At 40.6% G+C, this 27,215-nt stretch overlaps 1 protein-coding gene across 3 annotated transcripts in view; it reads right to left on the bottom strand.

Moving 5' to 3' along the window:
- Nucleotides 1-2,004: 2,004 nt before the first annotated feature.
- Nucleotides 2,005-27,215, bottom strand: part of FOXJ3 (forkhead box J3) — a 172,351-nt gene continuing 147,140 nt past the window's right edge. For 2 of the 3 annotated variants that reach the window (XM_049878965.1, XM_049878964.1), the window contains 6 exons: nt 26,327-26,501; nt 23,954-24,370; nt 19,818-19,919; nt 19,197-19,388; nt 11,710-11,817; nt 2,005-9,417 (listed from right to left, as the gene is read on the bottom strand). In XM_049878965.1, the coding sequence (XP_049734922.1) occupies nt 9,302-9,417; nt 11,710-11,817; nt 19,197-19,388; nt 19,818-19,919; nt 23,954-24,370; nt 26,327-26,501 (1,110 nt within the window). In that variant the 3' untranslated portion in view covers nt 2,005-9,301. The remainder of the gene's footprint in view (nt 9,418-11,709; nt 11,818-19,196; nt 19,389-19,817; nt 19,920-23,953; nt 24,371-26,326; nt 26,502-27,215) is intronic. The other variant, XM_049878963.1, reaches the window with a different exon arrangement.

Consider the following 27,215-nt stretch of genomic DNA (forward strand, 5'->3'; position numbering starts at 1 on the left):
AATGGGAGTGTTGTGAAGAGGCAATAGCCATAGAGCAATGGGAGGAGCAGACTGGAGAAAGGCAGATCTGGGTTCCCGACTTCTCCCAACCTCTCTCACTAGCTGTGACCTTGGGCTACTTCTCCGAGTGGCAATGTCCAGCAGTAAAACGGAGATAAGGACACCAACTTCACAAGGCAGTAGGGAGTGCTACCTCAGATAATAGCCATCAAGTACTGGGCAGAGGGCTTGGCATGGAATAAGCACCTGGCAAATGGTGGCAATAATCATAATGTTCGTGATGGTCACAGAAGTTGGTGCGAGTGTGTGGAGACACCGAGGGCCACGGAGGCTCAGCAGCAGGGCTGGGAGGGTAAGGGTGGAGTGCCAGTGGAGGGTGTACACCTGGCCCTGTCCCAGCCCTCTCCACACCTGCCTAAACAATGCCACTCTCCAGCATCAGCTGGTCCCAGAGGAGTAACTGGGAGACTCGGTGTTTGGGGTTGATGGTGGAGCAACCATCCCCCACCTTACCCTTGTAGTAGGGGAGCAGTGGGTATGAGGAGGGCTGCAATGGGGTAGCAGACACAGAGGCAGCTCTGGAGTTGGCCCCACCATTTGTTGCTGAGAACCAGAGGGAATTCCTGGCTTTCTCCACCAAGCTCTGATGCGAGAGAGAAAGGGCCCAGATTGTGAGAGCTGGCTACTGGGGTCCCCGTCTTTCTTTATCCCTGGGGGCTACAGAAAAAAGACAGTCCCAAGGGTAAAGGAGACCTTCCAAAAAAGGCAAGGTACACAGCTGGCAGCCCTCCGCCCTCTGGTGGTCACAGGTGCTTGCTGCAGCTTCATTGTGAAGGGTTTAGCTTTGTTCTAAGGCCCCATTTCCTATTAGCCCACGGAATAACACCAAAAACCAGTTGCCTTTGATCGACTGACTCATGGCAACTGCATGTGTCAAAGTAGAACTGTGCTCCATAGGCCTTTCAATGGCTAATTTTTTGGAAGTAGATCACCAGGCCTTTCTTCCAAGGTGACTTTGGACAGACTCAATCTCCAACCTTTTTCAGTTAGCAGCCAAGAGCGTGTTAACCATTCGTACCACCCAAGGACTTCAGTTCATGGAATCGTGCTGAGGAATTGAGAGTGCAGGTAATGGAGCGGAGGCCAAGGCTTGAAATCCCAGCTATACTGCTGCTGTTATTATTACCTCCACCGCTTAAAAGCTCAACGACCCTGAGCAAGTGACATAATTTCTCAGTGCCTCAGGCTCATTTGCAAAATGAGATTGATAATAATAGTATCTAGAGTTGTTCTGAAGAGTAAATACAATAATTACATCAAGTGCATAAAGTAATACTAAGCAGCAGTAAATGGCAGCTGTGCTATTCTGTATTTCTGGGGTCAGTGTTCTTGGGAGCCGGGATTCTGAGACAGCCCTGACCTGGGTCTGGGTTCTGGCTCTGGTGTAGCCACTTGCCATATCGCTAATGCACGTGTTGACTAGTCACGTATTGTGGTGGGAAGGGACAAGGAGGTAATTTCAAAATCACTGCTGAAAATCTTTTAGGCAGGTACCATGTTGATAAACATACCATGTCTCAGTAAGCTCAACATGGCCAGTTTTTCCAGCTCTTGGTTAGGGTCTGAGCACTAGATGTAGCTGGCTTGCATCCAAGGGCAATGTTGTCTGAAGTATGTCAGTCTTTACCCACTGGAATCACACTCCATGGTGAGAGCACGCAGAGGTACACAGACACAGGCACCACTTACAGCCTCACATTTGAATGTGCCACCTGCTCTCACTGTAGCACACGTTTGTCAGAGGTGGATACTCCACTGTGTCATTTGAAATTTCCATTCTTTCTATTTTTGGCCAAGTGTATATAATTGAATTTGTGTGGTTTGTTTGAATGCATTCATAATGTAACTCCATTGTACCCCACCTCCCTGAAGTTGTTTCCTTTTCTGTAAAATGGGGCAACAACAGTACTACATCATCAGGTTATTGTGTATGTAAGACAGTGTGTGTAAGAATTTTAAATTGCTGCCAGGAAAATGATATTCTCCATCTCTCTTCCTCCAATTTTCCCTAACTAGCTGTGTGGCTTTGGGCAAGTCAGTTCCCTCTCTGGGCTGCAATGATCTCAACAGCAGAATGTGGGGATGTATTAGATGATTTCTATGGCCCCTTCTAGCTTGAAGGTTTTAGGACAGTTCTGTGATCCAGACATTTAGATGCAGCGAACGCTTTTACGAATGCTAACTGTCAAATACAAGGTTTTTCGAGGACTGCTTTACCTGACTGGCAAGGATCACATCTATATACAGCAGCCCTCAGCACACTATAACATGGTAAAAAGCCTTGAGAACGAACTGTGTGCCTTAATGATCTTACTTACCTTCTTCATTTGAGCAGCACAAAGGTGCACTACAGCTGCACCTGAACAAGCACAGCTGTCCACTTAACTTTGCCCCTACTACATCCTTCAGAGCCACTCCTGACGACCAGAACTTACCTGTGATGGGAGTAAAGTCCAGCCCCTACCACCTGAGGGACACACACACTGGGTGGGGACACACACACTGTCTCTGCCTTAGGACAATTCCTTTGCTTTAGGGGGCAGTGGGATAAAGTGGAACAAGCTTTGGAGTCAGGCCTAGACTGAATTATCCCAGATCCTCTACTGGTTAAGAGAACTTAGGCAAGTTAACCTTTCAAGCCTCAGTTTCCCCATGTGTAAAATTGAGGTAAACAGATGTTTCTGGCAGAGCTATGTGGGTTAAATTAGAAGCAGTCAGAGTCCTTGGGCAGGGTTATAGAATTGATGGAAAGATCTTCCCTTCTGGGCTGAGACAGACCTGAGGTTCAAACCACTTCTACCAGTGTTGCTGACCTGGCCACTGCTTAGAGCCCGAGTCCACATCGATAAAACAGGGATACCACCACTTATAGGACTGCTGTGCTTGGACCTTTATTAGCAACCCAACGCTTGTTCTCCTTCTTTAAGTCCCATCCCCATGCTAACCTAGCTTCCATGCCTGGGATTCAAAGTAGTGGTGTAAACAGAAACACCTTCTCCTGATGTTTAGGACCTGCTGTTGTTGCTAGGTGCTGTCCTGTTGATTCTATGTACAACAGAACGAAACAATGCCAGGTCCTGCACCATCCTCACAACCGTTGCTATGCCTGAGCCCGTCGCTGCAGCTACTGTGTCAACCCATCTCTCTGAGGGTCTTCCTCTCTTTCGCTGACCCTTCGCTTTACCAAGTATGTCTTTCTCCAGGGACTCGTCCCTCCTGATAACATGCTCAAAGTATATGAGATGAAGTGTTGCCATTCTTGTTTCCAAAAGCACTCCAGTTGTACTTCTTCCAAGACAGATCTGTTCATTCTTCTGGCAGTCTATGGTATATTCAGTATTCTTTGTCAACACCATAATTCAAAGGCATCAATTCTTTGCTCTTCCGTATTCACTGTCCAGCTTTTGCATGCATATCAGGCAACTGAAAATACCAGGGCTTGGGTCAGGCACACCTTAGCCCTCAAAGGGACATCTTTGCTTTTTAACACTTTAAAGAGATCGTTTGCAGCAGATGTGCCAGTGCAGTATGTCATTTGATTTCCTGACTACTACTGCTTCCAGGGGCACTGATTGTGGATCCAAGTAAGGTGAAATCCTTGACAATTTCAATCTTTTCTGTTTACCATGATGTTGCTTACTGATCCAGTTGTGAGGATATTTGTTTTATGTTGATGTGTAATCTTTGATCTTCATCAGTAAGTACTTCAAGTCCTCTTCAATTTCAGTAAGGAAAGTCGTGTCAACTGCATAAAGCAGGTCGCTAATAAGTCTTCCTCCAACCCTGATGCCCCATACTTCTTCATACAGTCCAGCTTCTTGGATTATTTGCTCAGCATACATACTGAATAGGTATGGTGAAAGGATACAACCCTGATGCACATCACTCCTGACTTTAAACCACGCAGTATCCCCTTGTTCTGTTCGAACAACTGCCTCTTGGTCTATGTACAGGTCCCTCATGAGCACAATTAAGTGTTCTGGAATTCCCATTCTTCACAGTGTTACCCATAATTTGTTATGATCCACTCAAATGCCTTTGCATAGTCAATAAAACACAGATAAACATCTTTCTAGTACTCTCTGCTTTCAGTCAAGATCCATCTGACATCGGCAATGATATTCCTCATTCCATGTCCTCTTCTGAATCCAGCTTGAATTTCTGGCAGTTCCCTGTCAATGTGTTGCTGCAACCATTTTTGAATTATCTTCAGGAAAAATTTTACTTCCATGTGATACTAATTATATTGTTCAACAACTTCTGCATCCTGATGGATCACCTTTCTTTGGAATGGCCACAAATATGGATCTCTTCCAGTCAGTTGGCCAGGTAACTGTCTTCGAAATTTCCTGGCATAGACAAGTGAGTACCTCCAGCACTGCACTCATTTGCTAAAGCATCTCAATTGGCATTCCATCAATTCCTGGAGTCTTGTTTTTTGCCAATGCCTTGAGTGCAGCTTGGACTTCTTCCTTCAGTGCCCATTGGCTCTTGATCATATGCTACCTCCTGAAATGGCTGAACATCAACCAATTCTTTCTGGTACAATGACTCTGTATATTCCTTCCATTTTCTTTTGATGCTTCCTGTGTTGTTCAATATTTTGCCCATAGAATTCTTCAGTATTGTGACTTGAGGTGTGAATTTTTCTTCAGTTCTTTCAGTTTGAGAAATACTGAGCATGTTCATCCCTTTTGGTTTTCTAACTTCAGGTGTTTGCACATTTCATTGTAATATTTTACTTTGTCTTCTCAAGCCACCCTTTGCAATCTTCTGTTCAGCTCTTTTACTTCATCATTTCTTCAATTTGTTTTAGCTGCTCTACGTTCAAGAGCAAGTGCCAGGGTCTCTTCTAGCATCCATTTTGGTCTTTTCTTTGTTTTTTTAATGATCTTTTGTTTCCTTCATGGATAATGTCCTTGATGTCATCCCATAGCTCATCTGGTCTTCGGTCAAGATGAAAAAATTGAAGATTTTTTTTACAACTTCTGCAGTCTGAAATTGACCAAACATGCAAAGATGCATTGATAATTACTGGTGATTGGAATGTGTAAGATGGAAACAAGGAAGAAGGATCAGTACTTGGAAAATATTGCCTTGGTGAATGCAACGACACCAGAGATCGCATGATAACATTTTGCAAGATCAATGACTTCTTCCTTGCAAATACCTTTTTCAACAACATAAACAGCAACTATACATGTGGACCTCGCCAGATGGAATACGCAGAAAACAAATGGACTACATCTGTGGAAACAGAGACAGAGAAGCTCAATATCATCAGTCAGAACAAGGCCAAGGGCCAACTGCAGAATGGATCATCAATTGTTCATATGCAAATTCAAGTTGAAGCTGAGGAAAATTAAAATAAGTCCACTGGAGCCAAAATACAACCTTGAATATATTCCACCTGAATTTAGGACCTGTAGAAGACTCGAATAGCCAGTACCCCACCCCAAGCCTTTTTAAATCACTGCCTAGCCCTCTGCCTCAGCAGTCTTGCCTTGCCAGAGTAGCTCTTTCAGACTGGGAAGTTTCCTGAGCTGGTATTTACTACCTGTCCTGGGCAAGTCTGTACCTGCTAATGGCAGGAAATGTGGCTTTTTTAAATCTCTGAATCTCTCCCAGGAGGGGCTTGACACAGAGTGTGTGCTCAGCAAATGTTAAGAAATGCTCCACTTCCACCTTTTAGAAATAGCTTTCTAGAAAGGCAGTGCCGGGACAAGACAGGGGTTAGACTAGGGGCAAGGGTAGAGTTGGGGCTGTGAGATCCCCTTGGAAAGAAAGAGAGGAGCTCGTAAAAGCACGAGACTTGGAGTCAGATGATCTGGACTCAAACCTCAGCTCTGTCACTTGCCGGCTGAAAGATTTGGGTAAGTCACTCTTATCTCTCGATCTATGCCGATTCCGTGTCTGTAAAACAAAGATCACAGTATCTACTTACCACAGTACCTGGCACATGAAGTACTCCATAAGTACTAGCCATTTATTACTATTATTATTATTACTAACTATAATAATAGTAATAATAGGCTAATACGTATGTGCCAAGTACTATTTTTAACTATTTAAAAGCAGTAATTAATTTAATATCACTACAGCTTGGAGGTAGGTATTATTATCCTCATTTTATAGGCACTATAAAATGAGGAAAATGAGGCTCAGAGAAATTAAAGAAGTTCCCCCAAGTTTGCAGAGCTAGCAAAATACTCAATAAAGGGCAGCACTTACTGTTATGAGCCAGCAATGCATGGGACACAATCTCAGAGACGCCAAGGATGGACTTGCAGGGTTTCTGGGTCTGGACTAGCTTCAGTCTTGTTCCCTTAATTGCAGCAAATGATGCAAACTAATTGGTGTTGTAAATAGAGTTAACATAATATATTTATTTTAAGTGCCATTCATGCATATCAGTTCTGGCAGCAACAATCCTAATGACACTTGGAGTATCTCTTTACAGCACTAAACAATTACAAAGAAAGGGTGCCGTTCATCATAGAAGCAAAATATGAAATCGTGCAATAGCAAAACTGTAGAAACATTAAAACACTGACTGTCCAACAGCAGTACGGAGAGCAGGTTGTGTCTGCACAAAAAGCCAATGCGTTTTCATCACATATATACAATATAGATATGTACACATCACCCTCTGAATGAACAATATCAAAATACTCTATTCCATTTGAAATAATCCCCGGATTGATTCCCTCCCACTTCAAAGGACATCTGAGAGACATGTATTTACAATAACACACATGAATACATTTACATTTCAAAAACTGCCACAAATGCCAGTCAGATTATTCTCCTGGACAGAGTGCCCCGTTTGATTGCATGCATTTATTATTCTTTTCCCCAAAAGTCTTTAGTCAACTTAGCCCAAGACAGAACTTGTTCTGTATTAACCACCACCTAAGGAAGGAAATGGCCACTAAAGGTACTCTCTGGACATCACCAGGCAGCCCTGTCAGGCTGGGCAGGGCCCACTGAGAAGGCCTGTCCTGGGCTCAGGGGCCACCTGGATCACGGGAGAGTGGGCCTCTAGGGCCATTCTTGGGAAGTTTAAATTTTCATAAAAATATTGATCACTGCAAATCAGTAAATGATTGCCAAATGGGAAATTTGCTTCACACAATTTGTAAAATCTTCATCAGTGGTTTCTACCAAATCACTCAGTATAGGAGACTGTATTCTAATACCCACATTGTATAAAGTGCATATTGTTACCCAAGCAATTTAAACAGTTTAAAAACAGCTATTTTGGTGTGTAGAAAACAGTGACTTGAGCAGACTCTTGAAAACCCCTCCCTTTTTCTCAAGCTTTTACTCTGCAGGCTGCTATCTTATCTTGCCTTCTAAGAGGGACCTGCTGGCTGCCTTTCCAGAATCCTCTCATTTTTGCTGATCTAAGGGGCTGAAACTAAGCTTCTTTCTTCATGCGAAGCAGGGTCCAATCAATGGAGGAACACAAAGCGCTTCCCTTCTCCGCAACTTCACCAGCCCTTACTACGGCTGGCTTCTCAGTGATTCATTCAAGGCAAAACTCCATTAAAAAAACAAAAAAAACACATGCACACGTCCAGAAACACACACAGAGAGAAACGAAGATGTTTGTTTAGTTCAAGTAGAGTTACTTAACCACAGAATCACTAAGGCTAATTAAAGTAGCCTGAGAATGGCTGATAGAGACCAGAGACCCTAAAACACAACCAGAAGCAGTTACTACTCCTTGATTTGATGGAACATTATCACTTCCCCATTAGAATCAACTAAAAAAAAAAATTTTTTTTTTTTTGGTCTAAAGAACCAATTCAAAATCTATTTAAAAATTGTGTTTCTTCTAAACTATAAAATTAAGACAGTCTATGCAAAGTAGCGGTGATACAAAATAATACAATCAACGAACCAAAAAATAACCCCAAAAGGCAGTCTGCATTTCAAAGTAAGTGACCAAAATGTCATACATACACAGACACACAGGACAGATACGACAACAGAAACAGCAGGCCACTTAACAAGAACTGCACAGAAGAGTGAGGCAAACAAAATCTATGTGTTGCTCTACCCTCATTTCAGTGCTACTTAAGTGGAAAAAGAATGAGTGGGAAAACCTGCTTTATAAACACTGCCCTGCTATTCCGTTGCCCAAATGAACTCTGATTCAAACCCCAGAAAAGCCATTTTTAGCTAATAAGTCTCAATCAATAGGAATGCTTAGAGAAATAGACTCACACGGTAAAAGGAGTAATGATAAAGAAAATCACACAATCTCTGATTGTCTTGTCTGTAAACTCTCATCAAGAAAAATAATTCTTTGCTTTCAGACACTGCAATTCTTCTTAATGAACCCAACAGGAGCTGGACATTCATGGAACGTAATAATAAATATTAAAATAACACTTAAAAATAATAAATAGCTTAGTGAATGTGGGGGCAATGATTCGTTTAAAGAGCCAAACAATGCCCAGCTTCTAATTGATCAAATAAACTTTAGAGCTGTTATAACGCAGATTTAGGCAAACAGACAGTGACTAGGTGCAACATAAACTCTATACTCCCCCAAGCGTGAGAGCAAACTTGGTCAGTTCTTTATGTCGCTCAGGCACAACACGCCCCTTGGATTTCTTGGAGAGTATCAAACTCTGGGTTCTTGACTCACTGAGTAGAACTCACTATCCACATTTCTGAAAAGGATTAAATAAGAGGAATTGGGCTTTGCCAAAATCTGTTTCCTTTCAGTTGCTTACATCAATGAAAAGCATCCTGCAGAAAATAGCCTAAGAAGGAATAAAAACTCACAGTAACTTTCTCTTCAAGACATAATAATCCAATTATTTAAAAAAAAAAAAAAAAAGAATTGAAGCCTTTCGGTAATTTTTGTACGTATATTTACACATATGGATCTATAAACTGCTTGCAGCAAACAGGCTCTGTCTGAAAAATCAGTCTGGCACTTGTGGTCAACATCAACCTGACACAAATATGCAAAAGCCGTCCAAATCACACAACAGTTAGGAGCTACACAGGGCAGCTGGCAGGGAGACAAACATGTAGTACTTGTTTGGGTCAGATAAAGCATTAAGTTAACCAGCTAAAATCTTTTTGATTGTCTTCAAAAGAAATTTTGATAACATTGGTAAAGTAATTAGCAACTTCGTTTTCTCAACTGGATTCTCTTAAACCTTTCCCTTCACTGCACAGAAAGGTGACGTTGGGGTTTAGTGCCTTGCAGAAACAAGCCCTACACAATCGAATCCCAATCAAAGTCATCCTGGATGTCATCTGGAGGCAGGGAGCGCCGCATCTGGAAGGCTTGGGAAGGCATCATGTGCTGCTGGTTCATGGCTCCATGGTGGCCTGGAAAAAAGGAAGCAATGTCAGTAGGAACTTGGTAGAAAAGAAAGAAGGAATAAATTAAACCCCTACTGGGAACTTCCCGTGTGCCAAGTACTCAGGACCTATTACTTTACCAATCCACCCCTAAGTGTTCAACAAGGGAGCTCTTGTGATCCTCATTTAGGGTTTAAGAGAGGGTTTACGAGGATGAGCAAGTTAGCCAAAGTCACATAGCTAGGAGGTGACCAAGACAGAAGTCAGTTCACGTTGACTCCACAACCCAAGTTCTTTCTGTTACACCAGGCTGCAGCGAGGAAGGCATAAGAGTGCGAGTGTACCCAGGTGCTAATGCAAACCATTTTACAGTCTGTTCTGCTCCATATGAACTCGGTCGTATGAGAATGGTAAATAGGAGAATAATGTCAGTATAACACTGAAGTCACACTGGGTCATACTGAATTTTCCCCAGCAGGTTAATTTTTGTACCATCAAGTAACTGCAGGTGAACACAGGGAACATTAACACAGCTGAATACAGGAAACCCTGAAGGAACACAGTGGGTACACACAATACCCACTCCCTCCATGCTCTTCTTCCGGGTCAGTTTTGCCCATATGCCCCTTCGTTTGTGCTCCCCAATTCGGTGCATTCTGCCCTTGTCTCCATTGCTTGACAGGTCCCCTTCCAAACCAGCATCCTCTTGTCCTTTCTTTTTTTTAAGTCCTATATTTGCTTAAAGAACGTATGCTTTTATTAGGAATTAAGCAGTCTTTTAATTGTGCTGGTATTTTTCCTGGATTATCACTGTTTTTGCTATGATGCTGATTAGTCTGCAGCTAATCTTATTTTTCTCTTAAGCCCAGTAATTTTTTTAGGACAATTTACAAAATGCTAAGGCTTTTGGTATATCATAGTACAGCAGAAATGCCTGTATTTACTTATTTATTTCACAAAAACTTGTGAACTCCTTACTATGTGCCAGACACTCACTGATTTAAGCGCTTCCCATGTAACCCTCACCTGATCCTCCTAACAACCCTAGGAGTTAGGTAGTGTTATTATCCCCATGTTACAGACAGGCAAGGTGAGACAGGAGTGTCAGGTAGCTTGGCCAACATCACACAGCTACATGATGAAGCACCAGTACTCAAGCTCTGGCAATCGAGCTCCAGAGTCTTAACCACCATATCATGCCACCTACAAGTTACTGGTGGGAGCCCCAGGACAGACAGATAACACTTCATTGCATCCCCTTCATCACTCGGTCCCAACTCCTCCTTCACTATTGCCTGACACACATTTCTTTTGGGGTTTTAAAGCCCCGCCCCACCTCACCCCCAATACCTTTATTAGTCTTTTCCTCATATTGCCTAAGTAAAGGGTGATGTGATATATGAGAAAAGCAATGGACTCTGAATCCAGGCATCTAGATTTGAGTCTTGGTTTGTTCACTTACCAAACTGAGTAGTCTTGGACAAGTTGCCTCCCCTTCTGAGCCTCCACTTCCTCACCTCGTAAACCTCTCTTTGCCATAGTACTTAACCACTATGCCACCAGGGTTTCCTTTCCTCATCTGGGTTACCCTTAAGACCTATCCAGTCCTAACAGTGTGCCCTATTCTCCTGCTAAACGTAACTTACCCTACATTTCAGAACTTAGTAGAAAAAAACTTTAGCACTTTAGTAACTCCTAAAACTTACCTCTTCTATGAGGTACTTCTCTGCAAACTGCAGTTGGGGAATTTCACTGGAGTAAATGGGGTAGAATTTATAGGAACTTATATATATATATATATATATTTTTTTAAATCTAAGTAGGTTCCTGAAGCCTGCTAATGTCCTGTCAAAATCAAATAGCTTCAAGGAAACTTAAGGCCCTAGAATAGTACTATGTCCCTGCACCTCTCAGAGAAACAGGGCAATAACCGGAATCAGAGAATCTTGGTGGCACAGTGGTTAAGAGCTTCGCTGCTAACCCAAAGGTCAGCAGTTCGAATCCACCAACTGCTCCTCGGAAACCCTATGGGGCAGTTCTACTCTGTCCTATAGGGTCACTGTTAAGTCAAAACAGACTCAGTGGCAACGGGTTTGATTTTTTTGGTTTTGGGTTAGAAGAGACTTTAGGTAATACGGTCCAAATACCAACTGACAGCTGAATCTCTTCACAGAGCTAAGTTACTATCCATGACAAGGAGTTCACGCCCTCCTGAGGCTGCCTGGTTCACTGTTGGGTAGGAGAGCTAAAGCTGTTCAATATTAAACTCTGAATTATCAACACACGCACATGCACACGCACACACACACCCCAAATTACCTGCAATCGTTGTTCCTGGAGAGCTGAGTGTCTGTGGCATGTGAGGATAACCAGGGGGTGGCATCACTGAAGGAGGAAGATTTTGCCTAGAGTCTATGTACAAATTGCCTAATCAGGTTCAAAGGCAGAAAGAAGGAATACATATTACAATACAGTAAACCAAATCAAGCATTAAAATCTTAATACAACTATAACCTAGAACTAAATGAAGAAGGTAAGGTTGGGAGGAAAGGGGAAGAAAAATTACTCTCTTCCTATGCTAAGATTCTGCCAAAAGGTGGTGCTGGCCTTCTGAACAGGACGCCAGGCTGGATGTGAGCGCACTGGTACTAACTCTAGCTCTTCCACTAAGTCTCTGTAAACTTGTAGGTAAATTATGTCAGTCTGTTGTTGTACCTCGTTACAATTCAAAAGCATTTCATATCCATTATATTATCTGAGCCTTTCACCAAACACACAATGAGGGCAAAAGAGGGATTTTTATCCCCATTTTACAGATGAGGCAACTGAGTTGAGGCTCAGAAAAGCTAAAGTGTCTTATCCAAACATACATCAGTTTGACAGAGGAATAGGGGTAGAATCCACATCTCTTAATTCACGGGCTCTTTCTATGAACAGTTGTTCTCTGTTGCCCTGGTTTTCTCACCCTTAAAGCAGACCTAACCACGTGTGCCCTAGTGACTGTGAAGCATAAGGGGAAAGAAAAGGTTTACAAAAGGTAAAAGCTACACCAAGCAAAAGTGGTTAAAAATATATTATTTTGAGTATTGAGATGGGAAACACAGATCTCGTTTAAATGCCATTTCAGAAAGTTCTTAGTATATTTTAGTTGATAGGAGCCATTAAATGTTAACACTTCTAAAAGGTCAATTACAATGCACCATAACGCACAACAGACGGAGGAGAACGAACACTATGACCTCTCCCTCAATAACTCATGGGGAGGAACGACCATAAAAACTGGTCCATGTTGTAAGGAACATCTGGAACTTTGAAAAAGCTATTTCCCTAAGGTTTTCTAGTGCTTCACACATATTACACTTGCATTCCAGCAATACTGTAATGAAACTAAAAAACAGCAACTATTTTCCCAGAGGAAACTAAAAAGAGAACAAAAATCTTCTTCTCTTCAAGATAATGCATACTACATGTGGCTGGACCAGCGAAGAAACTGGACAGAACCCGGGGCCTCTGACCCCCAGCCACTGCCTCCCAAGGTGACATTCTTTTTTATAATAAATTTTGTAATTAGAATCAAGCTATCACTTAACTATACTGATAATTTAGGAAGAGAGAAGAAAAGTTCTACTAAGCCAGAGTTCTAACTGGGGATAGGGGGTGGGGCAAGGGTTGGTAAATTCTATACCTAAGTGCTGATCAGCCTTCACAAGCAGAGCTACACCTTCTAAAGGCTTCACCAGGTTGGAAGACCACACGATTGTGTGTAAAATGGTGACTATCTGCCCACTTCTCAGCCTTTGTCCCACAAACTACTCATTCTTAGAGTACAAGTTACCATCAAAAGACAAAGCTAATTTTATTGGAGATAATCTGTATATTTCTTTTTTCATTTCAATTTTATGGTTTAGTAATTCTTGCTTACTAAAAGGGGGTGAGATTATAGGGAAAAAATACCTATATTAAACAAATAGTGTTAACTTTCTGAAATTCTGTTATATTCCTAATACTCTTATTTTCATACAGAAATTTCATTACTCCTCATTTTTTTCCCACGTTCTCATTATAGAGTCTGAATAATGAGAATTTGCCTGAACTTCCTGTACAAGAAACTGACTTCTGATGTAGTTCCCAAAGATTTTTGAGAGCCTATAACACTCAGAATATAGTTATGGAAATTTAAAAAGATTTTAATCATACAATATATTTATTAAAAGCAGACTATTTTCAAATGCCCCTCCCTCTCTCTCTTCCTTCCTTCATTCAGCAAGTATTTCGCACCAGGCACTGCTCTAGGAACTAAGGATCCACCAGCAATGAAAAACAAACACCCTGCCTTTACAGAACTTACACTTGGGGGATGGAGGAGGGTGGGGAGTTGGGGAGAGAAACAAACAAAATAAGTGAAATAGTATGTTACACATGCTATAGAGAAAAATAAAGTGAGGAGAGTGGACAGGGAGTGCTGGACAGTGGGTTCCATTTAAATAAGGTGGTCAGGGAAGCCATCACTTGTGTAGGTGCTTTGTGAAAAAAAACCTGAAGGAGGTAGAGAGTAAGTCATGGGTCTACCCAGGCAAAGACCACTCCAGATAGAGGACACAAGTACAAAGGGTGTGAGATAGGTGGTGTGTGCCTGGTGTATTCTAAGAACAGCAGAGAGGTCAGTACACGGTCTCGGGGAAGAAGGCAGGGCATGAGGCTAGAGTAATGGGGGACCACACTGTGCAGGGCTGCATTTGCCACAGTAAGGACTTTGGTTTTTACTGAGAAAGATAGGCACCAAGAGAGGCTTTTGAGCAGAGAAGAGACATGATCTGACTTCTGTGTTTTACAAAATTCTACTTACCCTGCAAAGTTCAGCTTAAATGTGTCTTTTTCTATGAAGTCTTTCTATCTCCCCATGACATTTACATTCCTTTCTCTCTATTCTCATTGAATTTACACCCTATGGTTGAAGTATACCCCTCGTCATACTATATTTCTTGGTGGCCCTATCTCCCAGGTGAGGCTGTGAACACTTTGAGATCAGGGGATATTTTGGAATCACCTCTTTTATTCCTAGTGCCCAGTACAAAGCAAGTCACAGAAAAGGAATAAATAAATGTTTGCTGAATGAATGCTTACCTATCCATATTTAATGATCTTTAAAAAGAACATCAAATGAATAAAACCACAGCTAGAGGACTTAAATGCTGTTGGGCAAGACAAATGGTAAACACAGGCAAAACGATTTAGGAAAGAGAAGTGAGACAATGTGTTCTATGGAAGTCTTTTCTCCTTCTCCTTTCCACACTAATACACCAATTCCTGGGTTCTCTAAGGAGCACAAAGAGATGTTCACCAAAAGGAGGAGCCTTGAAGACAAGAACGGCAAGGAAAACTTAAAGGGTCTGAAAAGGCTATATTCTGGGTGTCTAGACCTATACCTGAATGAACTGTGTAACTCTGCACAAGTCACTCTCTCTGGATTAGGTAAATAAACGGATAAGACTAATAGCTGTCTAAAGTGCTTCCGTGTACTGCATTTCTAAGAAAATGTGGCAAAGAGTTATTGGAAAGTAGAGATGAGGAAAGTGAAGTATCACAATAAACAGGGATGCAGAAAGACAATAAAAAGAATAACAGGAAGAGGATTAAGGGATTTAAAACAAGAGAAAGCAGGCTGGGTATATAAAAACTGAACATTCATGAATACACATCAGCAGGTATAAGGTGATAGATGTTGGATAACCAGACTGATCAGAGAAGGTGTTGGCAGAGGCCAACATGGCTTGGCAGGCTAGGCCTGGCTGAATGAAGTTCCTTGCAGTCTGGATGAACAGACTAAAGGGGGTAAGGTAGAGAAAGGAACAGACACTGAGGAAGAACTATAGCTTTTCTGCTTTTGCTAAGATGTGAATGTGGTAGAATTTAGGGGACTCTGGAGAAGAGGAGGACCCTGGTAATAAAAAGGAAAAGTGGCAGAAAAAAAGGAAGAAAATCACAGAACACCAGAAGCAAATAATCAAGCTCAGGGATCAAGAAGACTGACTGCAGAATTCTGGTAACAAAGGGTTTTATGACAGTAACACAGCATCTCAATCCGGAGAGAATCCGGGGGGGTACTGGTCTAATCTCTCCCAGAGGAAAGCAGGAAATGTATAGTGCTTTTTCCATGACCAAGCGAAGATGCACACTTGAGCCTTTTTTGGAGATTTAGGTCACAAAATTGAAGAAAGTCTTGTTTCACCACACAGGTTCCAGAAAGGAGGGGCTCCTAGTTATACCATCCTTTTGAAGATGGCCTTCCTCTCAAGACTGACCCCGCCTTCTCCTCCTAGAACTCCCTTGACATGCCCCAGACAGCAAAATGTGATCAATATGGGTACTGGCTGCCGAACACACAGGACTAGTGATATAAACATTAAAACAAACAAAAAGACAGTTGCCATCAAGTCTATTTGACTCGTAGAAACCCCATGTGCACTGGAGTAGAAATGTGCTCCACAGGATTTTCAATGGCTGCTTTTTTTTTTTTTTTTTTTTTCAGAAATAGACCAGCCTTTCTTCTAAGGCATCTCTGAGTGGACTCAAACTGCCAACTTTTTGGTTAGCATCCAAGTGATGTACATGTAAGCTACTCAGATTCACTTAGCACTCTTTTAAGGCTGACAGAAATGGATCTGGCAAAAGAGAAAACATGGCAACATTTAGAAAGTACAGTTTTAATTGAACAGGGAAAGAAAAGAAGAAAGGAGAAACAAGGGAAAAAAGGATAGAAGAAGCTGGTACAATCTGGTCTAGGACTTGATGCAAGTCAGAAAAACTGAAAAGTGATGTATTTTAAAAGAGATAAGCTATAGGTTTAGAACCTGTAAGAGGACCAAAGAAGATATGAACAGGCTGTTCATCTGGAAGAAGAGATTAAAAAAAGATGAAATAGAAGCAAGTAAGTGAGGATATACGCCAAGTTACACAGACTGATACTTTGAAGTGAATATATCAACAAAATGCTAAAAAAGAAGTGACAATGGAGTCTTAGATACGATACCAAAAGCAAGAACAACAGAAAAAAAGACAGGTAATTGGACTTCATCAAAATCAAAAATTTTTCCATTACCAAGAAAGGGAAAAGACAGTCTGCAGAATGGAAGAAAATACTTGCAAATTATGTATCTGAAAAAGGTTTAATAACCAGATTATATAAAGAACTCCTACAACTCAACAACAAAAGGACATGCAAACCAATTAAAAAATGGACAAAAAATTTGAATAAACATTCTCTAAACAAGATACATATGGCCAATAAACACATGAAAAGGTGTTGAACATACCACTTCACACCCACTGGGATGACTATTATTAAAAACAAACAAATAACAACAAAATAAAAAAACCAAAATGACAAGTGTTGGCAAGGATGAGAAAAAATGAGAACCCTCATCCCTTGCTGGTAGGACTATAAACAATCCAGCTTCTGTGGCAAATAGTTTGGTAGTTTCTCAAAAAGTTAAAACATATAATTACCAAATGACCAGGAATTCCACTTCTAGGTATATATCCCAAAGAACTGAAAACCAGAACTCAAACAAATACTTGTATGCCAACGTTCACTGCAGCATAATACACCACAGCCAAAAGGCTGAAACAACGAAGTATCCATCAGCAGATGAACAGAAAACCAAAATGTGGTATGTACAGCCAATGGAGTGTTATTCAACCACAGAAAGGAATAAAGGTTTCATACATGATGAGCCTTGAACATGTTATGCTAAGTGAAATCAGCCAGACACAGAAGGACAAATACTGTGTGATCCCACTTATATGAAATACCTAGAAGAGGCAAATTCATAGAGACATAAAGTAGATTAGAGGTTAGCAAGGCCTGGAGAGAGGAGGGAAAGAAGAGTTACTGCTTAATGGGTAAAGAGTTTCTGTTTGGTGTGATGAGAAGTTTTGGAAGCATATAGCGGTAAACGTTGCACAACACTGTGAATGTAATTAATGCCATTGAATTGTACTCTTAAATACTGTTAAAACGGCAAATTTTATGTTACATATATTTTACCGCAGAAAGACACTGACAGTGATGATGACAAAACAAAAGGAAAGAAAGAGAAATAACTAAGAGTAATCAAAAAATAATGTTTAGTGGCCGGCACACAGAGGGCACTCAATAAATATGCCAGGTACTGAATGATGCCTTTATATGGATATAATTTACTGAATGAATAAGTTACCATAATCCAATAGCTACTGAGGGTTTCAGGTTAGATAATTAACAGGGGAAAACTATTCAAAATGGAAGAGGCAAAGGTAAAAGATTTCTGTATCAGAGGATACAGAAGTAAAGACTTCATGAAAAGAGAGACTGCAGCCTAACTGGTGATCTTGAGAACACAGGAAGACAAAAGGTTTGAAGTAAGATAGGATGGTGGCTAAAGGAAACTACTCAGGATAGAAAAGAGAGGGCTTGTTTGCATCAATATAAAACCAAAATAATATACAGGAAAGAAGTGAACTTGGAGATAAAAGAAGGCAAAAATTGAACATGGACAGAAGGGGGAAAAAAAAAAAAACTCATTGCCGTTAAGTCAATTACGACCCACAGTGACCCTGAAGGACAGAGTAGAACTGCCCCATAGGGTTTCCGAAAGAACTTGTGTATTAAATTCCTACAAGATAGAAACTTGAGAAAGGAACAATGCAGGCACTGCAGAGTAAAAAAGATGGTTCCAAAAAAAAACCAAACCCACTGCCGTTGAGTCGGTTCTGACTCATAGCGACCGTATAGGACAGAGTAGAACTGCCCCATAGAGTTTCCAAGGAGCGCCTGGCGGATTTGAACTGCCAACTTTTTGGTGAGCAGCCATAGCTCTTAGCCACTACGCCACCAGGGTTTCCAGAAAAGACGGTTAGAGGGGTAAAAAGTAAAGGAAGAAAGTGAGATCAAAAATACAAACATTTTGGGTCCAGAGCAAAAGGTCAATGAGACCATTTACCATTGTATCTACTCCTTAAACTTTTTTTTTTTTAATTTATTGTGCTTTAGGTGAAAGTTTACTATTTAAGCCAGTCTCTCACACAAAAACTTAACACACACCTTGCTATGTACTCCTAGCTGCTCTCCTCCTAGTGAGAAAGCACATTCCTCCTCTCGAGCCAGGATTCTCCATGTTCATTCAACCAGCTCCTGTCCCCGTCTTCCCTCAACAGGAGTTGCCCACATAGTCTCATGTGTCTACCTGAGCCTACTCCTTAAAACCTGAACATTAATTTTAACATTCTTAGACTATATTCAGCCCTGGTGGCAGAGTGGTTAAGACCTCAGCTGCTAACCAACAAGTGGGCAGTTCGAATCCACCAGCCACTCATTAGAAACCCTATGGGGCAGTTCTACTCTGTCCTATAGGGTCACTTTGAGATGGTATCAACTTGATGGCAATAGGTAGAACATACATAAAATATGACATTTGATTTTTATTGCAAGTCTCTACAAACTTAATTGATATAACTTCATAACTACATGTAAGAAATTAAGTCATGTCTTTAAGACATTTAATTCTTGTTTGATTACTTAATAAAATTTAAAGATCACAAAGGAAACGTAAATTGTAAAGAACAGATCATAAACCACTACAGAGAAACATATAGCCTCTTGACCTCAATTTTCTAAGATGTACCTAGATACATAATTAGTTGTTTTCATTCACTTTTTACAAGAGATGTAAATGGATCATTGTCACTATTAAAAATGTACCAAGTTACCTAAGGTAGTTACTGAACTTCATATGAATGAGAAAAACAGAATATAATTAAGCCCATACCTGTTCCAATGTGTTGGGAAGGTTTTGTTGGATGCATGGCACCATGACAAACATTTTGCTGAACATTACTCTGTGAGTGGATAAGGCCAGTTTGTGTAAAGAACTGATTAAGAGAAGAACAGAGATCAGCAAATTGGACCTGATCTAAAGACCAGTTCTTGAGATCTGCCTGTCTCATACTCTCCATCAAACCTGTGAGGAAAGCATTAGAAATTAAATCAGTATAGTTCTGCAAGCACTGCAAGACACACAGCCAGATATAATTTTTCTGAGCCCACAAAATTTCTACTGACTCATTCAGGATTATGGTAGTAATTTGCCCGTTCAGGGAAGAGTAACATCTTACAATTATTCAAAGCCTCATTCTTTTAAATGTGGCCAAGTTTCTTTCAGAGCTCTTGTCTGCGACCCTATGCTACATCAATTGGTCCAGAGAATTTACTGTGAATTTTGCAAGATGTTGTTTTTAAGCATACTACCAACTACAAAAGAAATGCTATATACGGGTTGTTCATTTCTACTTCAAAGAACGCAATATTTCTACTACAAAGAAATTTATCATCTACCAGAGAAAAGAGGATCGTGTATATTTGGTTTTATGTCAAAAGGAACCATACTCACCTTGAAACTGTGAAAGGTCTACATCTGACCAATTAACACTGCTGGCAATTCGACAGCTTTCTTTTAGCATATCAAGTGTTGCATACCAATCACTTGAAACACCTATAAAAGTAATATTGACAAAACTATAAATCTTGGATGGTGAAAGCTTGAAGTATATGGTAAAGGAAGGCAATGAGCCAGCCTTATTCCTGACATTGGCAGGTCCCTGTCCAGTTTTACAAAGGAACTCACATCCACTATTTCATGTGTTGGGACAATGCTCTGTGAGTCAGGCAGGAAGGGTATTATTTCTCCCCATTTCACAAATAAAGGAAACTGAACCCAAAGACATGGCATAACTTAGCAAAGTCACCACGATGAATCTAAGACTTCAGCCCAGGTTTTGTAAGCTCTAGTCTGCCAGCCTGCAAAGTGCCATATCATCTTATGATGTCAAATTTGGTACTGTTCTATACATTTGTATAAACCAAAATCAAACCCACTGCTGTCAAGCCAATTCGAACTCACAGCAACCCCATAGGGTTTTCCAAGGCTGTAAATCTCTATGGAAGCAGACTGCTGCGTCTTTCCCCCCCAAAGCCACTGGTGGTTTCAAACCACTGACCTTTTGGTTAGCAGTCAATTGCTTTAACCACGGAACCACTAGGGCTCCTTGTACAATTGTATAGTACAAATAACCAAGCAGGATAAGTCATGCAAATCAGCTTTTCCATATATAAAACTCATTTTCTTGTCTTGTTATGACCTTAAGAGACATGTTCTTCATAATTTATGGAGGTAGATTCACGTTCAGAAGCAACACATACAATAACTTAAAGTACCAGCTTATTATATATAAATGACTATAGACATATACACATATATACATACATACATATATACACACACACACATATATATATGCACACACATATACATATTCCCCGCCCCCCTCCCAGATACTATGGGGAATAACCAGAAAAGAGTATACCAAGAGTTAAAGAGAATAAAAGGGAGACGAATTAGAGAGTATACTAAGAGTGGATGCTTCTTACAAGGCAGCCTCAGAAGAGAGAAATGTCTTAAAACAGTCCTCCTGCCAAGGTAGTGAGGGAGAGAGGGCTGAAACTTCTCTAAGAAATTATGATGAATCCAGATCAGGGCATTTCCAGTCAGGAATGATATCCTCTGATGTGGTACTACTAGAACAATTAAGAATCCACAGTCTTATATGCCAGCAAAGTGGTCACCAGTCAGGGGCCATGGGGCAAGAGTTACCCTCAATGAGATAGTGCTAAATAGAGGAAGAAAATCCTTCACTCCGTGATTGTCGCCCAAGGCACTCTGTGTTTCCAAGATCACCTCTGAATGGATGAAGGTAAGAACTAACAAAAAAGATTTTTGCTACATCAGACAACTCTTAGCTATGTCAGTCAATTTTTGGCTATATGGTTTATAAAACCTGCCAATTACAGATTTTTTTTTTTTTTTCAGTCAATAATAAACCAGAGACAACATGAGCCCTGACCTCGGGCAACTCATAATTTAGGGAGAAACTTATTGGGGGAAGAATACTAAATTAATGCTCCAAATGAGCCATAAACATTCAAGTCTATCAGACTTTCAGGTCCTCTAGATCAGGAAGAACTTCACTGATAAGGAATGGAGGTTCAAAGGAATTATCTATCACAGTCACTTCAGTAACAAAGCCGCTAAGTCAGTGCTAAAACCCGGATCTCCTGAGGTAAACACAACACAGGTAGTCAAAAGGTGAGGGTAGCGCCAGGTCCACTCAAACAAAATCTTACCAAGGAACTAGGGCATTCTTGCCATGACTGATTTTTGTTGTTGTTGTTGAAGAGAGTCCTTTAATAAATGCTAACTTGGCAACATGAAAACAAAGTAATCTCTGCAGAGAGTGGGTGAGCAAACCCTACCCACTCCGTAAATGCTTGCTGCTTTTACTACTTTTAGACTAACTGGTGTTACAGGCTTCAGAGTCAGACAGACCAAGGAATAATTCTCAGTTCCACTACTTTAGCAATGTGGTTTTGAGCAAACTGCTTCATTTCTTTGAGTTATACTTTTCCCATCTGTAAAATTTTGTAGTTTATGCTTGATTTGAGAAGATAGTATGACATAATGTATCCAAATTGCCTAATACATAAGAGTACTCAAACAACTGTTAGTTCCCTCCTTTCATTCCTTCCCTGTTAAAGACAACCTGCCTAGATTCATCTTATAAATGAGAAATTTATAATTATTATCACAGATACAATGATTATTCCTAACTCCCCAAGGCAGAAGCCTCTTTTCTTTTTCTGTGGAGTTACCATCAATGTAACAGGCTGCTAGAGTTACAGATGGTTTTCAGCTGTTAAGAGCACTTTCCCCTGCCCTGGCAATTGTTGTTGTTAGTTGCTGTACAGTCGACTCATGGTGACACCATGTGTGCAGGGTAGAACTGCTACATGGGGTTTTCAAGGCTGTGACCCTTCAGAAGCAGACTTAGAAAGGAGCACCACAGATTTCTACTGATACCCATCTCTACTATCGTAAGTCTCTCCCCAAAATCACATTAATATGCTTCAATTTCTGAAGAACATATTAACATCAAAAGGTAGAACACAGTGACTGGTAACGCTGAAGGAGAATTACAGAAGGGGGCTGTGTTATATACCTTTCTCTCTAGGCATGCAACTAAAAATCACTTCAAGCTGTTTTAGGAGCTATCCCATCTAGGCAGGAACAATAATCAACTTTCAATTTTATTCTAAAGCCTACTTAGAAATAGCCAGAAAAACAAAATCAACTGTTAAACAAAAATTTAAAATATAAGTGTGTTACATTTTTAGAATATGCATTGGATTTTGTATCTTGTCTTGGTAGAACAACATAAACACAATAAGAAAAAAATACTCTGAAGACAGGTTTAATTTGATTTTCAAAACCCCAAATATCTTCATGGGTAATTACGGGGCACGGTAGTTCAGTGGTGTGACATTAACGGTTATCAAGGGCTTACTAAGTTCCAGGTACCCTGTTAGGCATTTTTGCACCTTATCTCATTTAATTCTCCCAAAACTCTTTTATTACTTTTTCCACTTTGTAAATAAAGAAAAAGCTTCAGAAAAGTTTTATAGCTAAGTCACAATTTAAGTGACAGTATGCACTACCTAAAACTCGTTTCCCTGAGAGTAGTCTAACTGTCTGAAACAACGATCAAGTTTTAATTGGAGAATAAAAACTAGCAGCGTCTAGCATTTAGAAACTGCCCCTCCAGGATAAAAATCTCACCAGTGTATGGCTGGTAAGTGGACAGCCAGGCAAGCTGAGGCAAGGCTGCACAACTCCAAGGGGTCCCATCCACCTTGTCATCTACGTCCAGGGCACTCTCGGAGTTCTGCAGTGCAAAGACTACCTGGTCTGTGAGCAATGCCAATTAAGCACCTCACTAGAAACCACCAATACCTACCTTAACAGCAATAGACTTTTTAGCAAGCTAAGAAGAATGTTTCTGTCATTTTTAATTTATCATTCTAAGATGAGATACTTGGCAGGAATAAGCAAAGGAGGGAAGAAGGGGAACATTTACTAAATACTTAAATGCAAGGTACTAGTCTAGGCATTTCAATTATTTGTCATCTTAATACGATCCTCATAACAACGCTGCATGCAAGAAGATTTGAGCTCCATTACAGATGAGGAAACAACAAGGCTGAAAGAAGTAACTTGCCCAAGGTCATAAATGCCAGTTAAGGATTCAAATGCAGGTCTTTCTGACATAAGTCTGTGTTCTTTCTTCTACACCACAGTATATTTCAATAGATTGCAGACAGACTGTGCATTGCATTCTCCTTTCAAATGCTCACAAAAACACTCCTGATAGGACAAAACAGGAGTTGAGGCCAAGACCTGAAAGGACTGTTTAGCGTACCCATGCTGTCACAATAAAGTTTCAACCAGAAAATCTCCAGGATGATCTATGGGTTGAATGAGCTATAACTTACAGGATTTTAGCCAGGAAACACAAAAGGAGACAGACGAGAAGGGTTTTGGTAATAAAGACCACATGAACCCCAAACTAAAAAAAAAAAAAAACCAGGCCCTAATTCACTATTAGTCAAACACAAGCTTGGAGACAAAAAACTTACCAGAATTACAGGATACCTGTTGTGGGGGTGGGGGCGCTTGATGTGTTAACGACTGATGCTGATGGTTCGGATGGTGCTGTAGGTGTTGGTGCGGAGATGGGTGCTGGGGATGAGGGGACTGGAGCTGGCTGTGTTGCTGTGGGTGCTGTGCTGGGTGCTGGGGACGCTGCGGATGCTGTGGTAAACCATGCGGTCGATGAGGCGGATGTGGAGATGGCTGTGTATGCATCTGTGGGTGGGACAGCGAGACTTGTGCAACAGAATTACTGCCTGTGGTGTTGAGGCCGGTGCCATGACTGTTGGACAGGCTGCTTTGGTTGCTGTGTGGGTGAGAGCTCACTGTACTGCTAGGAGAATGCTGATAGGAACACGAAGTGTGGGACTGCTGGGAAGGTTCAGAAGGGATGTTCATCAAACCTAAAAACAGAGAGCAAGATTATTTGTGGTCAAATTTCAGTTGCATTTTATGACAAATATGTGCAAAATTATTTATAAAGCAAATTGTGTATGTTGTCAGGAAGCAACTTTGCTTCAGTTTAACAAGCGTTTATGGAATACCCACCATACAATGGCCTCTGAGGTTACTGAGAAGAATGAGAAACATCATTCCCTACACCCAAGGAGCTCACGGGCTAGAGGAACAGACAGACACTTAACGATATTATAGCCAACAATATAAATGCCAAGGCAAGGGTATGGAGGAGATTACAGGAACAACTCTGATTCTCGTCTTTTCAGTACCAAGGGGCTAGAGATACAGAGAGAAGCCTTCCTTGAAAAGACAGTATTTGAGTTGAGTATTGAAAGATGAGTCAATATTAGGAAAAAAGTGGGAATGGTTATTGGGTCAAACTCAGAATGTTTTCTGTAGGCCTGAAGACCAAGGCTTTAATAGAAGAGGACTGATACAAGCCCAGTTATCTCTATCTCTTTCTTTGTCTACTCCAAAATCATTAAGTCCCAAGTGGCTAGGATCCTAAAACTAAGCAAAACAAAACAGCCACCTCCACTGTTCCTTTTCATTACTCTTATGGAACATTCTTGAGACCTGTACAGTTTAGAAGTTAAGAGTGCATATTTTATAGTGCCAGAAAGTAGGGGTTTTAAGTCTCTGCACTGCCATTTATATAACATGTAACTTCAAAAAGTTACTTAATCTCTCTGAGCCACAATAAGCTCAAGTATAAATGGGTATAATATTAGTACCTACTTCAGAGCTATTGTGAGGACTGAATGCCATGGTGCAAATGCAGGATGCAGGATGAGCTCAGTAAATGTTAGCTGCTATGATGATGATGATGATGATTAGGCCAGAAGTGTCTAATGTTAAAAATAGTGTATGTTTGGTTTGCAGGTAGACTCTAATTTTAATAAATCTTATTACAACATTTGCTTCTACACAACTAGGCTAGTTTCATATTCCAACAGATAATCCATACACTGTTTTGCTGAACCAGACACACAGAATGTCATTAGATGGAAAAATAAAAATTAAAAAAAAAAAATCCCACGTGGTAGTACCTGTCAGTACAAGGATCAAAGTTTTTAACAAAGATAAAATTATTCTGATACTTGTCATTAATAGTAAAATTATATTTGAGTGCACTGTAAGATAAGCTTAGAACATAACAAGTTAATGCCTTATAGGCAGAAGAGTTGATGTCAGTTCTTGCCTTGGCCCTGGAAAACTATCATTTATAGGAAAACTTTAGGGTTATGGCAGTAAGATGAAAGAAAATAGTAATTTCATTATCTATTTGCAATAAAACCCTAGCATTTTAAGAGGAAACCCAGACATGATCTATACCAACATTTTCAATCTCGTACTATTTTTAAATAAAACAAAACAAAACGAAACCTCTCTCAGAAGCCCAATATGTAAAACTGATAAAGCTGCTTTTCTTGAAGCTAGGGAAAGAAGCCTGCTAAGCTTTCTCTCTTCATTCACACACTTCTCCCCTAGACCCTAACAAAAGACAAGGGCTCAGCAAAGAACAATTTGAAACCCACTGAGCCAGTCCATCTCTCTTCATTTCATAAACGGGTAAGTTGAAGACCCAAGAGGCAAAGTTAGCTCAGCTGATTTTATGGTGGAGCCTGGACTGGAGCCCAAAACCCCCGTCAATGCCCGAATCCTGCAACACAATGGGCCAGGTTACCACTAAAAATAATGAAATGAAACAGGCGTGCAAGATGAAATGCATCTGCCAATCCTGTGCTATGATATAAATACATACAGAGGACAATAAAGGCACAAAGGGCGTAACATAATTATTCAATCCTGATTATGATAATGGTCTAACATGACGTATAACAGCCGCTCTGTGGAAGTAATTATTAAAAGACAAAAATACTTTTCAATAAAAAGCTCACCTTGTTGACTAAGTGACTGCTCAAAGACTGACTTATAAAGGCTCCGAAATGAGGCACTGAGATCTTCAAAATTATATTCTGAGAAAAGCAGTTGTTTGTCTCGTTCTGGTAGGTTATACTGTGGCTGCTGCTGAGGAGTTAACGACTGAGCGACTGGTTCCGGATGGCTGGTCACCTAATATTAAAAGAAAACACTACTGATTCAGTGGCTCTGTATCAGAATTGGTTTGTTACACAAAACGTAACTGAAAACACTGGTGCAGACACCAGAGTCCAAAGGAAATAACTTCCTTGTCTCTGGCTTTCCCACCCTCTGTTAAGTTTTGGTACACATAAAGGACAGACCACAAAACTGTTAACTTGGAGCTTGAGAAACAACAGAAAATTAATCCAACCTCCATATGCTACAGAGGAAGGGAAAGAGTTCAAAGAAATTAAATGACTTGCCTAAGATCAAGCAAAAAGTGATGAGCTAGACCTAGAGCCTTTCCAGTGTCTGTACAATCTACATCTTGGCTTCTACAGAAACAATTTCATCTCAAATTCCACTGTACTGTGAAGCTACTAACAATTCTCATTCATATATTCAATTAATCTTTAAGTATTTAAACTCAAGTACTGAGTAGTGTGAGTCAGGCTGTATGGCACTGCCCAACCAAAGCAGCAATAAGCTTCAATACACCTAACTCTTTCATTTCTAGTGGAATTTAGAGAGAGAGAAGAAATTGACAGGAAATGAGAAATTAGGAGATGAAATACAAAAGAAATTCTGAAAAAGCAGAATAAACTAGGGCCTTGAGTTACATGGGGGGGGGGAGGCACTAAAAAACCAAACCCATTGCCATCGAGCTGATTCCGACTCACGAAAACAAAGGTAGGATATTTTCTA

Source organism: Elephas maximus, chromosome 3, assembly GCF_024166365.1.
Source record: "Elephas maximus indicus isolate mEleMax1 chromosome 3, mEleMax1 primary haplotype, whole genome shotgun sequence".
Taxonomy (NCBI): Eukaryota; Metazoa; Chordata; class Mammalia; order Proboscidea; family Elephantidae; genus Elephas; species Elephas maximus.